Source organism: Saccostrea cucullata, unplaced genomic scaffold (assembly GCF_032062105.1).
Source record: "Saccostrea cucullata isolate Sc308-1 unplaced genomic scaffold, CSIRO_AGI_Scuc_v1 ctg350, whole genome shotgun sequence".
In the NCBI taxonomy this organism is placed as follows: domain Eukaryota; kingdom Metazoa; phylum Mollusca; class Bivalvia; order Ostreida; family Ostreidae; genus Saccostrea; species Saccostrea cuccullata.
In genome coordinates this window covers 81,078-96,348 of record NW_026923330.1, presented here as the reverse complement: position 1 = coordinate 96,348, position 15,271 = coordinate 81,078, and the positions used below count along the sequence as shown (strand labels likewise).

The 15,271-nt window shown below is 32.9% G+C and overlaps 1 protein-coding gene across 1 annotated transcript in view; it reads right to left on the bottom strand.

The window, feature by feature from the left end:
- Nucleotides 1-15,271, bottom strand: part of LOC134263745 (dnaJ homolog subfamily C member 13-like) — a 28,745-nt gene that overhangs the window by 673 nt on the left and 12,801 nt on the right. The window contains 25 exon segments of the mRNA XM_062746131.1: nt 2,433-2,532; nt 2,718-2,858; nt 3,215-3,355; nt 3,537-3,716; nt 4,071-4,287; nt 4,488-4,569; nt 4,803-5,078; nt 5,327-5,426; nt 5,595-5,686; nt 6,010-6,184; nt 6,403-6,519; nt 6,636-6,749; nt 7,092-7,265; nt 7,592-7,811; nt 8,187-8,242; nt 8,418-8,492; nt 8,617-8,801; nt 8,999-9,131; nt 9,232-9,310; nt 11,369-11,484; nt 11,700-11,830; nt 12,100-12,306; nt 14,238-14,343; nt 14,345-14,449; nt 15,084-15,168. Of these exon segments, the coding sequence (XP_062602115.1) occupies nt 2,433-2,532; nt 2,718-2,858; nt 3,215-3,355; nt 3,537-3,716; nt 4,071-4,287; nt 4,488-4,569; nt 4,803-5,078; nt 5,327-5,426; nt 5,595-5,686; nt 6,010-6,184; nt 6,403-6,519; nt 6,636-6,749; nt 7,092-7,265; nt 7,592-7,811; nt 8,187-8,242; nt 8,418-8,492; nt 8,617-8,801; nt 8,999-9,131; nt 9,232-9,310; nt 11,369-11,484; nt 11,700-11,830; nt 12,100-12,306; nt 14,238-14,343; nt 14,345-14,449; nt 15,084-15,168 (3,407 nt within the window).

Sequence of the window (15,271 nt, the reverse complement as noted above, 5' to 3'; positions counted from 1 at the left end):
TTTTGAAGGTATTATAACTTTTCTTCCATTTCTACTCTGTTCCTAGATAAAATGTGATTAATTCCCATTAACCAGATGACAGTTAATACTGACATCCACAAAGGTATGATCTATGCAGATTTGGTTATGATGAGTGCATGTGTCTGGTTAAAAAGCTTAATCCACAAACCACACACAAAGAAATTAGGCATATTTCTTAGTATTGAAAGAAAGAGGGTTCTTATAGTTTACTGGGGCATAATAGTTACATGAGTATAGATTTCTTTTAAGCCAAGGAACCTTCTCATTCACTTAAAGTAAGACTATATACGGTAATTGTGTGCATGCATTCCCAGTTACACCTTCCAAGCAGTTTGGAATTACATGTGGACAGATATCTTGGTTTTTGATGAAGAGATGTCATGAAGTCTGGATTTCTCTGAATACTTATACATATATATATGTGAATGTATCTAATTATGAAATGAAAAAAGTTTCATTAAAGGAATTATTAATTCATCCCTAAATGTAGGCAAACAAATCCAGCAAGGTTATTTATATAAAATGTGAGAAAGGAAACTACACATACATCAAAAGAAAGAGCCAAAGGTTCTCTAATATTGCATGCAGGTGTAATACATATCATGTATCTCTGATTAAATTTGTACATGCATGGAGAGCTTAAATTATCTAAAATTTGAATCTGGTATTCAATGTGTCGGAAGACAATTAAGATGAAAGAAAAAAATTCTAAAGAAACAAAGCCTTTATTAAAACATTTCTGATGTTAGAAAAGTCTGAACGATTACATAAAAGTCAACCTGGACTGACAAGCCAGAGATCAAATGCCAATATCACATAAATCTATGCAAAGTCATGCACGAGACTACATGTATCCATTTACAATATAGTGAGCAATATGCAAAAACTGTCTTTCAGATGGACAATACATGGCAGAAATTTTTATAAGGGAATGGGGTCTGTATGATTTTTAATGCTAAATCAGCATTTAGAGTTATATTCTGTGTACCAAATGGCCTGGTCATGCAGAAAAAAAAGTTATAGGTACCAAGTAATAAAACCCTTACTGGACCCATATTAAATGCCAAGAAATAATTAAGGAATTGATGCACTCATGAATATAGGTTTTTAAAAAAAAAAAAAAAAAAGGGGAAATTGCCATAATCACATTTTCTTGACTCTACATTATGGAATGGAAAAGATTTTCCTCCCATTAACAACTGCATAAGACAAATGAATTTCTTAAAGAATAGACTAAACAGTTTAAAATTATCTTTTGTTATATTGCTTTTTCTGTGACAACAGGATCAAATTAATTATCTAGACCCCCTTCTTAGAATTAACTAATTTAACCTACATATAAATGAACGATTCTTATACTCATTACTTATTTTGAAAGCAAATCTATTTATCATTCCACAGTGACACCACTCAGTATTTGCTAAATGTGAAATTATATCGAATATTCTCACAACAAAGCAGTGAAGGAACAAGAATATATGTGAAAATACGAAGTGCAAGACAGAACTGTTTTCCTATCTGATCTTTAATTTGATATTTGTGCATAACCTTGCCTTGAAATTTTTCAAGGTCGTTACACAGATCTAACCATTAACAGCACCTTCCAGATTTTTGGCTTATGTTCAATGTGAAGTCACAATCTCCTTCATATGAAAATTTATGGCCTTGTTTAAATAAACAGTAAGACAGACAGATAGATAAAAAAGCAAGTTGACTGACCACTTCAATCACAGAGGCATAAGAAAACAATAAGGGCTTTATTAATACATTTACATGTAAGTATACTACCAAAGAAAGCAGAAAAGGTCAGCATTAAAATTCACTACTGCATTAAAATACAGAGTCATTAATCAAAACACAAGCCACATAAACACACAAAGCACACTCTGCCTTTCAACTTTACAAACATTTTGAAATCTGTTAGTTAAAAAAATTCCCCAAACACACAAATACACACTTGTTTAGATACGTGCTTCTACAATGAACTCTACTATACATTTGCAAATGGAATACTGATTAAGAAAAACACTCCAAACCAAGAAAAAAAATTAAATAATATCCGAGTTTCATGCTATTACCTTTGGAGGAGTCTAAAAAAATAAGGAAATAAATGCTAATTTATATCTCTCATGCAAAAGATCTCTCAAAAATAAGAAACATGGGTATATACATGTAAATGAAATGGATTCAAATAAAATGTCACAGAACTTGTAAGAAAAAATTAAACAGCAAACATAGTACATATATATTTGTACTGTACGAGTATACATGTGCATGAATGTAACATGTACTCATGAATTTTGAAAATGGACACACATAAGTACAGCTTGCTTGTCTGAAATCAAAGGAGGATCTACATATAAAGTGACTCTGAAGACTGAAATAGTAACAATTAGGACAAGAATGCTTACCAGTCAGATAGCCAGCAATAGGTGTGTCTGATATAAATAGATCATGTTTCTGGTCTTTGTATTCCCTCCACACAGCTGACTTGTCTAAAATGTTTGTTATCTGGAAAGAAAAATTAAAAGAAATACACAAATTAAAAAATATAATAATGAAGCTAAAAACCTATTGAAATTCCATCTGAAAATTGTAATTCAATAAAAATATTCAATCTGCTCCTACGAAGCACCAGTACATTAAGTAAGACTGTTAGTAAATTCTTTGTTAATGCTGTATTTAAGTCCTCTGACCTGTTCTCCATATTGGAACGACCTCTGCATGGACTTGAGGGCCTTGACGATCTGAGCTTTGGTTGCCGCAGGTTTATCTAGGCTCTCCAGCCCTCCCTCCAACAGCTTCAGTAGGAACGGCACTAGATCAGTCTTAATGGCCTGTCATATAGAATTCATTCCATTAGCACATTTAAAAAAAAAAACACTCAAGTCCCCAGTAGAGACACTGTAAAGTTTCATGCAGCAAGTCTCTTTCAAATTCTTGTATACCTAAGCTTCATTTTATCAATTTAACAACGCAATGTGTAAAACTGAAATCAGATTTACTACGGCTAATATACCAAGTTTTTTTTTTGCCCTTTCACATGTGTAAACAATTGCTTCCTGTTTTTAATTTGCCTAGACACAGTTCTATTTCAGATAATGTCACTCTCTTTGAATTTGCTCCATTTTAAATTGGCCCATGTATAAAATTAATGCACATTTATCATCCCCCCTTTTCTCTTGCCCCTGACCTGAGACACCAGTTCCTCCTCCCCTTTGTCAAACATCTTGTACAGGGCCTCGGCCGCCAGGGCGATCTGGTCCCTCCTGGCCTTCATCCCCACCATCATAGCACTGATACACTCCACCTGGGCCATACTCCTGATGCAAATCTGTCAAATATTTAAATTCAAAACATAAACAGTACAATGCCATACACAAATCAAGTCTCATGTCCTTTGATTTTTTCCTCTGTGTCAGCTCCATCTACAATACTCTACATTTAAAATGTTGATAATATATCACTGACCTATTTCCAAAAATAATTAAAAATCAGATTACTGATAAACTGACCTCATTATTGGCTAGCTGATGAACCACTTGTATAGCGGCCTTGGGAACAGCATTGTTACGACTACTCATTGCTTGGAAGATTTTGGGAATGTACCCAAGGGAGGGAACTTGGTCTAGTAACGCTTGCTGAGAGGAAAACAAACACACCACTCCTGTCGTTACTGTCTCTAGAGTCTCATTCTAAAAATAATAATATACGGGTTCATTATAACATAGTTACATGTCAGTTTCAACCTACAGGGAATTAAATTTTAGAATTTCACAGTAAGGTTAAGCCAATGGTACTTGTCATGTAAATTTCTTTTTACAAACTTTCTCCTGTTTTATTTTCTCAAAAAAAACCTTGATATAAGGTCACCTTATTAAAGTTAAGCCCAAATTTACACATTTCTTTAGAGTAATATGTTAATGAGCAGTGTTTAAATTCTGCTTAATAAACAGAGGGGCCAAAGGGCAGAATTAGTAAGTTGAAACCACAAAGTCAGCTCTTCATTGTACGATGCCATAATTTTTAAAGGTCTGAACACTTCTTACATCTGTGTTCTGCATACTGATGAGATGTGTCCACTTCTCCATCAACTCTGTCAGGAATTCCTTGGGTTTCCTTAGCACCCAGCCAGGGTTAGCTATAAATAGCCTCAGGAATACCCCTCCTATGGTCAGCTCTCCCTGGACATCTGAGTAGACCACATTAAAGTCTTCATTCAGTCCCCATCTTGTGTCAGGATTCTCTCTCTGGGCTTTGTAATGGCTGTAGAAAGAATTTAGGAAAATTATTACACCAAGGACTTTAGAATATGTCATTAGTATTATTTTGTAACCAAATCTGATATAAACTTCTTCATACATAATGCATTACACATAACTATACAATCTGATCTTGATAGGTTGTGCTAAGTAATCATAAACTAATGTGAAGTATTTTCCTTGCTCCTCAATACAATGCATTACCTGTTTTTAAGTTTCTTTACAGTGTCTGACACTTTTTCTCTTGACTCATCATTCCATATCAATTCAGGGTTCTCATGGGTCCCTGGAGGCAAAATTTCTTTTGTTAGAATGTGTGTGCAACAAAACCAGAATGTATGAACAATTATCTACAGGCACCAAGCATTTTATTTACTTATTTTTTCCCCTTTGAGATACTAGTATCAAACTGCAAAGAAAAGCCTACTTTAGAGATGAAAAGCTGCTCACCATTCTAAATATGTAGATTTATTAAGTACATATAAGTTTTTTCACATTTTTCTTCTCATAAAAAATTACCTTCAAACATGTGAACACTGGCCTCTGGCGAATCCCTCATGGCATCCATGAAAATAACTGGCAAGAATTTGGACAGGATGATCCTAACTTTTGGTCCCACTAGTTTGTCTGACAACATTTTGGCCATCAGTTCCGCTGTCTTCTCCCTGACATTAGGATTGGTGGCATTAGCGAACAAATCCAGGAGGTAAATAGGGGCACCCTTAGCCAGGGCCTCCTTCACTATCTTAGTACTAGACATCAGGGAAAATAAACTCTCTAAGGTCAGTAACTGACCTAAAACAGACAAAAAAGAAAATTCCAGATTTTTTTTAACCAAGAAGAATTTCAATGCATGAAATGATAAAGTTGGCATTTGATACAATTTTTTCACTTTTTAAAAGAGGGATCTAGGTTGGAATATATCTGTCTGTTAAAAGTTGGGTTTGGATATTATATTTGTCTATTTCTTCATGTTCGGGTTGGCAAATATACTGTATCTGTCTCTTAAGGAGATATAAAAGTCGGTGATATGTCATGCTTACAACTTGGGAGCATTGCAATGGCCATAAGTAGGTAGGCTAGGACCTCTGAGGCTGCTATATCATTGACACACTCCTGATTGGTTGTTACACTATTGATGACCTATCAATCAAATCAGGGTATTTTAAATGTTAAAACATGAATCATCAAAATCAGGAATTTAAAAACATCAAAGGAGGCATACCGGATTTTGAAAGAATTCAAAATGATACAAAAATTTTATATGTCTGTCTTGTAAGGTTCTAAAAATATCAAATTTTTCAGACTTACTTCTAAAGCAAACTGCTGCAGTTTGGCACAGTCATCTAGTCTTAACAGACAGAACAGTAACTTGAAATGTCCTATACACTGAATCTCCACACCTGTAAAAGTACATGACTGCTTCTTCAATCATAGTATAAAATGGAGTTTCAAATTTTTTCACTTACTGCAACTGAATGACTCAAGTTACGGTAGATTGTCCTTCATTTCAGTCATACAATATTTTGCTTTAGTGCTTTTTATTTCCAAAGAACCCTATTTCTGATAAATGCACACAATTTCAGCAAACCTTTAGAGACCAAATTTCAGAGAAACTGGCTTTTTAATTTGACTTTATAAAGAATACTAGTTATTAATATATATCAGTGAGGGTTATCTCCCTTATTTGAAGGCGGATGTTTTTTTTGGTGCACATATCACCTACCTGGGTTGTTTTTGATGACGTTACGTAGACCCTCTAATGCCATCTCCACATTCTTCAGTCTGGAGCCTTGGGCTGCCTGCTTAGCATTACTTTGGTTTAACATCATCAGAGAATGTAAATACTGGGCCTGGGATCCCATGTAGTCCAGCAGGTCAATTGTAAATCCTTTGGGATTCTGTCGAACATAAAAAATATTTCAAGTGAGAATTTTTTTTCAAAGGTCAAAGTACATGGATGCTCAAAGGTTAAAGTACCATAAAAGTTAAATAGATTTTTTTTCTTAATGCAACAATTTTGATCCAATTTCCATAAAAACAAATCAATTCTCTTCTAATTAATAATTTTTGCCATTTTTATAGTATGTACAGTCTAACCATTACCAAAAATTCTTACCTCTAGAGTATACGTGGGCTGTTCATTATAAATACGGACATATATCTCTCCTACAATCAGTTCTTTGGCATGGATTTCAAACAAGAACTCTGATCCATAGTGTTTGTCACATTCACCCTGCAAGAATCATATAATCAATGTGGATTAAAAATAGTTATTCTCTTTTTTAAACCTGTATTGATTTTTCCATTTCTCTTTGGCACCTTTGAGATGGTCAGTAATTTTCTACTCACGGTTTTGATAACCTGCTGCTGTTGATCAGACAGATATTCCGTCAGCTGAGCTCGAGTGGCATTGTCCCAGATCAAGTAGGGGTTCTCTGAATTACTGTTTAACAGCTTCAGCAACTGAAGAAGATTGGAAAAATAATTCAGCATATTAAATCAACCTCAATGGACTTTCCTTAATGTGGGAACTTGCACACAGCACAAATTAATATCAAAAGAATTCATGCTGTTTAACACCTTCAGCAACTAAACATATGGAGAAATAAGTCATATTAAACTTAAATCACTGCATTTCTTTTGATTTTGAAAATTTGCATCATTTCTAACTCTGTCAAAAATTGCTAATCATACTCAAAGCAGAACTTGACCCCAGATATTCTGAGGATAAATCTGTATACTAAATTTTATTTCAGTATGTGAAATCTCTGTATACATGCACTGTGTGTTCTATATTGAGCCTACCTCATTAGGATTTTCATTGGAGAGTTTCCTCGCTAAGAATGGGGTCAACAAAGCATGGAGGGACTTCTTGACGGGAACATTTTCTGGGGTGGACAGCTCTGATCCCTCGGGAAAATAACCTCCTAACCTGGCACAAGCTCTGACACACAGCCGAGCCAAGTTATTAGCTACCTCCTGGTAAAATAAAAGAAAGACAATTCCATACACATTTTCACAAAGTACTATTTAAAGGTTCTTTGATTTTTTTCAATTTTTTTCAAGAATTCACAACAAATGAACAAAGAAATCAATAAAGCATGAGTTCTGATACTACAGTCAAACCTTGTTATCTCTAATTCAATGAGACCAATAAAAAACTTAGAGAAATCCAGGTATTCCAGATATTAAAGGTAAAATACTTGGAGAATAATTGGTAAGGACTTCCAAATCACTTTGACATATCCATAATTTTCAAGATATCTATGTCTATGATACCAAAGTTCAACTGTATATAATCTCACCTGTTGATTTGACTCTCCACTTTTCTCCACCCCTCCTTCCTCCAGTGTATAATCATAATTAAACAGGAACAATAAAAGGTGCCATAACACACCTGACTGGAAGAGATTGGTTTGTAACCAGAAGTCTACAGAGAAAGCACTGACACACTCGGCCACCACAGAACACAGCTTGGCAAGGTTCTGAAAGATAATAATGGTAAAAAATTCTAATAATTCGTTTAGTTTGAATCAAATGTGAAAGGCACTTAACAATACTGAACACACCTCAATACACCCAATCAGAAAGTTCATAGCAGCAATGTGACTTGTGAATAAAATACATGTACTAGTATTAATTGTTTTCTAATAAGTACAAATCATTCTGATAATTTATCTAATAGAATCAATGAAATCTTTGTGATGCTGAGAGAGATGTGCAATGGAAAAATTTAAAGACATTACCTTGTAAAAAATAAATTTTGGAACAGTTTAGGTGCAAGAAAATCACATCAACCTTGATGATTTCTGATTTTTCTTCCTTAAAATATTTATCCATCCCCTATGTGCTGGAATTAAATATTACATCACTGATAGATTTCTTTCTGGTTGTGTTAGACTGCAGCCCTCAAACTGTGAAGCCACCGCATAGCACTTAACAATATGGGAACACACCTGAAATATGAAATAAAGCAATTTCAGAGTAATTATCACTTTTAAATTCATAAATGCATTCTCTTTACAAAATGCCTGTTCTGCTTATCAAAAGTTCATTCACACCTAAGTGACGTTACTAACATGGCCATCTTCTACCTAAATGGTCCCCTTTATAATCAACACCTGTGCTTACCTGTACTGCTACATCTTCAGGTTTACTCATCATACTTAGCACATTGATACACCTGGCAAACGCTTCTTGTAGTGTCTGAAAAATACAGCAAACTTAAGTATGCTTGTTATTTCTTATTTAAAGAAAGATTTAAGAAAGAAACCAACTGCATTGTTCACTTTTTGGGGAGAATTAAGGAACCAAGTGTGCTCCAGGTTACCTGTATTCCATTTTCCCTTCGGAGCTCCTCTGCATTTAATGCTGAGCAGTTGACGGTATGGTAGCACAGTTCTGCAGCTGCGGAGAGTAACGGGGCAGACTTGGAGAACAGGGCATCATCGTTCGTCTCCATACGTATGGTCTTAATTAACATGGGATAACCAGCATACTTATATGGCTCAAGCTCTGATAAAAGTTCAAAATTACAAGTATTAACATGCATACGCAAAGCTCTGCTATCGAAAACTTCAAATCTAGGAAAATTTAAAAATATTTATACAGATATATAAATGTACAGGTCACTGTGACCTGACCTAATATTTATGCTGATGTAATAAGATGTACATATACATTAATCAACCAGTTATAATCTTTGCCTATACCTGCTTTGTATCTGTTGAAGAGTATGGACTGAGCTTTGAGGATTAAGACAATGTTTTGTGGATCTGGTCCCTCCACCAGCCGAGACTTGCTGCACAGGAATTCATAGGCTTTGTTCACTTGTTCAAAGATTTCCTTAAGTAGAGAAAAGGGAAATACCAGACATTTACCACTAACTGCATGACTCAAAGAGAAAATTATAAAAGACTTTAAAATCAGTGTAATGCCTACTTACCCTTCCTTCTGGGTTTTTATCAGGATGATATTTTTGAGCCAGTTTAAAGTAAGCTTTCCTAATTTTTGCCTCTTCATGTCTTAAAGAAAAAGGAATAAAAACAGAGTTTCAAAATAGTTCAATAATAGTGATATTGTGAGCAATGAACTTGGAAAATATAATCCCCCATCCTCCCTTACTGTTGTAAGAGTTAGTGACAAGGTGCATTTTTAACAGTATGTAAATGGAATTCTGTGAACCCTTACTGGACACAAAATCAGTTTTGCTATATTCATAAATCTGTCAGTGTTCATCATAACTGAATTTTTTTTTAAAAGAACTGTAAAAAAAGTTTGCCAGGGATTAAATAAACTTTACTATAGCTGTAAAATATTCATGTTTGAACGAAATATGTTTTACAAGTATTACTTGAAAATGTGTAAGTAATGATTGATGAGTACATAGTTTTGAGATGTGACTTTTCCATTGTTAGCATCAAAGAAAGCATATACATAGGGGCAGCTTATAGCCCTCAGAAAAAATGCGAAACTTAGGCCAACAAAAATTAATCAATAGTTTCTCAGGCACCGTCGCATCAGTTCAAAAACGGCCGCATTGATCAATTTTATTGACATATTGAAAAGGGAAGTAACTCAATTTTCTATTTTTCAAAGTTTAAAAAGAAAATCGAGTTATTCCCCTTTTCATAAATACTAAGATAGACGTTTTTATTAGAAAAACAACAAATTTCTTCTAAATTTACAGTATTTTATGAATCAACTTTTAAATAAATGTTTGGAATAACATTATTTAAAGTTGAATACATATTATAACTCTAATTTCAGAGACAAAAAAAATTAAGAATTAGTAGATATTATCATTTTATTGAGCAAATGGCTTTAAAAAAGGTGTAAAACCTGCTAAAAAAAAAAAAAAAAAAAAAAAAAAAAAAAAAGCCTGCCTGCCACATTGAATTTTGAATTTTTTGGCCTGAGAAACAATTAATTAATTTTTTTGGCCTTACTGTGTATACATGGTGTATATACCAACACTAATACTGTATACAAGCACAGGAACATCTTCTGATTATATATTTGTACATTTTGTTTTATTTACATATCCAGCAAATTCATTAGTAAGATACATGTATTTCAACAAAGCATTAATAAGAAGAATAGCAGAGTAGATTATCGTGAATTTTGAAGATTGCTCTTGGCTTTGTATTAAGTATAGTCTGTAATTAATATAATATCTATGTTAGATAAAAATTTGCAAATTTAATGAGTATTCAATCAGAATGCTTTTAATGGAAAAAGGAAAAAAAAAACTTTTAATTAATTTAAAATTGATCAAGCTTATGACAGTGAAACATATTATTTAAGATTTCAGAAAAACTCCTGACAATCTTATGAATGTGCAACCATGCACCAGACTAATTACAAGCAATACTATAATATTAAGTTCAGGCAATACAATGTATATTCTTATATTGAATATCACTGAAGCCATGCTTAATTTTATATATGGTTACTGTAACCTTTTTGTGCCAGGGTCAATTCTCGTATGCCTAAAACAATACAATTTTTAAATACTGTATGTTAAACCTTAAAAATATAAAATGGGCACCGATTCCTTTTGAAAACTACACTGTACATGCAAGAAGATGCGTGATGAACTCTATTTGTACCATCTTCCAGTAAAAATGAATGATATTACACATTTTTTGTTAGTGAAATTTTAAGATAAATGTACATGTGTATCAGTAATTAATTGTATAATATATAAGTTGGTATACATTTTTAAGGGTTTCAATAAAAATACAAAATGTAACACTACATGTAAAATTAACCATTTAATTCTTTGCACTTGACAGTAAAGATTTAAGATTTTTTTTTCCAATTCTATCTGAATGAATAAACCACCTGTATACATGTATAACATGCTTGGGTACAAACTCTTTAAAAGGCCTTGCTTTTGATTCATGGAGCTTGGCAAATAAAGTTCTTTTTGTCAACAAACTATCTAAGGTGTAAAAAATCAGAATAAGTCTCTGTGACAGAGACTGTAGCTCTACATAAACTTTATACTTCCCACAATGAACAAAGAAAAGTAGCATCTTTTGAATTACTCTGGAGACAGATAAGATATATTGACTTACCCTCCTACTCCTTTCTTTAGATGCAGTGTCTCATACGCTTCCTCTATAGACATTGAAGGAGGTTTCTTTTCTACTTCTTTCTTCCATGCTTCTAAAATTTCTTTTAGCAATTTGATCTATGGAAGCAACAAAAAGAGATACAATGTACATGTATATTAACTTTTACAACCTACATGTATTTTTTTTTCAACCGTATTATTATTTCTGACTTTTATGTTCTACTTAAAGTAATTTAAATCCATTATATTTTGCTAAAAATGCATTGTATCTATCAGAAAAGAAAAGTCATTTGCACGCCATTCTCAAATATCTTATTAAAGATTTTACTCACTGGGTCCTTGATTGGCCAATCTGGGAATTTCTGAGTATCACAGAGATGCTTAAGATAATACATATTACAAAACAGTTCATGTTCAAGTTGTGGATAGTTGACCACTGGAATGGGACAGTACTGGTATAATGCTCAAAAACCGATGCACAGAATTATGTATCTTAGTGTATCATCACTTTTGTGCCAAATAAAATCACATAAAGCAAACAATTATTCACCAAAAATTGTAGGAGAAATGCATTTTAGAAATGAATTTAGCTACATAAATCACTTTTTATTCTAGATATTTTTATTTTTTCATTTTATTACATAAACCGATGCACAGAAAATTTGTATTTTTAAGTTTTTTTGTTTATTAAAGATTATATTGAAAGTGACTGGTAAAACTGTAGAGATCTACATTTTAGATAAAAGGAGTATTCATCCTATGAAGGTATAAATGTTAAGTACCTCATCTCTGCATTCCATATGGCTTCTGGTGTATCAAACTCTCCGAGGAAAATTTCGGCAAATTTTTCTGGTGTATAGTTTTCTAGATAGCACACCATGGCTTCTGGCAGTAGATGGCCAAGGACACTCCTACTTACAATGTCTGAGCCAAAATTCTACAAATACAATGTGTACAAGAATATTACATTACAAAAAAACTTTCAGTAAACTTCAAGTACTGTAGACGTACTTATTTCCATGGGTCTTAATTCTGCGGAATCACAACATCAGTTTGATCTGCGGGTAAAAAATTACGCGAATTTTTGAATGCCAAAAATATAAATTGTACCCTACACTAAAAATATTAGAAACAAGAGATGTTTGTAAAACACTTATGCCCCCCTACCCCCAAATTGGAATTTTTCTAAATCCGAAAGGGCATAACTCTATCAAAAATGGTGCAATTGTACCCAAAACAGAACTTGATCTAGATATTTATCTGATAAATCTGTATACCAAATTTCATCTCAGTATGTGCAACCTCTACAAAGAAAATGAAGGAAAACTGCAAATAATTGGAATTTTTCTAAGTCTAAAATTTCTTTTAGCAAAAATCTATGGAAGCAACAAAAAGAGAACAATGTACAGTATATACCTTAAATCTGTAACCTAAATTTTTTTCATTTCAGTATGTGCAACGATTGCGAAGAAAATGAATGGACTTTTAAATTTTTCTACTTAAAATAATTTAAAAATCCACACACAATTTTGACCTAAAAATTCATGTGATATATCTGTATCCAAAATTTCATTTCAGTGTGTGCAATGGTTGTGAAGAAAATCTTATTGCAAATAATTGAAATTTTTCTAACTCCAAGGGGCATAACTTGGCCAAATGGTGAATTTCTGAACAGAACTTGGCCTAGATATTTATCTGATAAATCAGTATACAAAATTTCATTTCAGTGTGTGCAACGTTGAAAATGGAATGGAAACTGCAAATAATTGAAATTTTTCTAAGTCCAAGGGGCATAACTCTGTCAAATAAGGTGTGATTGTACCCAAAACAGAACTTGACTTAGATATTCATGTGATATATCTGTATACCAAATTTCATTTCAGTATGTGCAAGGGTTGCGAAGAAAATGAACGGAAACAAGTGGTCAATTCCGACAGCAGCAAAGAGATGCCCTGTTCTAACTTTTTTACACTGTAGTATTTCGCTAAAGTTTGTCTGCCTTATGAAAAAAAACAAAAACAATTTGTTCAAAGAACAAAGCATTCAAGTGACTTGGAACAACATACATGTATGTATGCGGTACGTTCCCGCCAGCTCACAAAATTACAAATTATCATCAAATGTTTCTTGAGGTTTACATACATCAACTTCAAATAAACTTTTTTTAAACGGGGAATGAAGTCCCTAAACACATACTGTATACATACATCTACGATCATCTATACTGAGGTCTAGTCAAGTAACGTACGCGTGCCACTGTTCTGATCAACGCACACCTGTCCGTTCAAACAGAAGAAAATCAGTGAATCTTTTACATGTCCTGAACTTTTGCTGCAACAAGTAAGTGTAATTTTACAGAAATTAAATGTAAATGATTTTGATGACCTGATTCTTTTACTATGCGCGTCATGAGTTTCTAAAAATTATTAAATATTTAGAGCAAATAAATATTTTAAACTTGATTTGGGGCTAATTTTTGTGTTAACATGTAATTTACAATTCAATTAATTATACCAGTTTAAACACAAAGGGATCTGAAAAACTGCAGTAAAAACACGGGCCTTAAAAATTGGCATTTCTATAATAATTCACATATCCACTTGAGGACCAAAACACAAACCGTTAATCTCTACTAGAATGTCTAATAAATTTTGAGGCAAGGATATTTACGCGAGAAAAATTATTTTTCCAAGAATGCATTTATTATTTTATGAATTCTTAAAACATCTATGCATGATTTACGGTGTGTACATATATCAAGGGTAGATATGCATAGAAAATACACGTATATTTAACATGTAGCCCTATACCTAAGTATCTAATAATGTATTACCCTTATCATATCCTCATTTATTTAGTGCAATTTCATTCTTCTGATCTGAATGCCTGGTTCATGTGCGTGTATTTCAGGAATCGAGCAATAGGTAACACATTAGATCCTGTGTACATCATAATAAAGAAGAAACACAAACAAGTCTATAGAATGTCGAGATAAATTTTGGAGAATTTCTCCATCCATCATAATCAGGTATAGAAGACGAGCAACCTTCTCCACTAAGGTTGGGTCAAAGGTTAAAAGCAGCTGAAAATGAAAGTTCATCAAGTAGATAATTATTTGACACAAAGAGTGCAATTGCCATACACAGCAGTATTGCTGAAGAGAACATAAATATTATCTCTGGTGTCATTTATTTGTTAACATGTAAATATGAATGAGAAAAAATATGACTAGAAAATAAAAATTAAAAATCTATATACTGTAAATCACATTTTATTCGCGAGAACTTTATTTTCACGTAATTACGGGTCAAAGGTTAAAAGCAGCTGAAAATTTCAGTTCATCGCGTTTGAAAAGTATTCCTTACGATTATATAATGGAAAAACAAAAATTCGTGAAAATTATTTGTTAACATGTAATAAAGAGTCAATGGCTATCTCGCGAAAATAAGGTGTCGCAAAAATTTAGTGATCTACAGTATGCAAATGAAAAAACATACACCATGAAATGTTCACATTAAGAAGTACAGTAAAATTTGTTTAGTTTGGATATTGCAAAGTTATCATGGATCCCAATCTATATAAATTTAAAGTGAAGTACTTTCGTAAGTCCCAGTGACTTCATTATATTCGAGTTTTACTGTTCCCATTTTTAATACCAATCTATTTTGATAATTCAAGGCTATAAAGGATAACAAAGTTCTCCATTATAAACAAACCTGTACTACATGTGGGAGACACATTGGGTCTGATAATATTCTCTTCACTTTTGGCAGTGGACGAATTATTGCACCATCAGTATCCCTGCCGAATTTACAAAGTCACAACATTTCAAATTCAAATCTCCACTTTCTAGTTACAAATTAACTATACATGTAATTGTAATTTGCACTTTACATTGAAATTA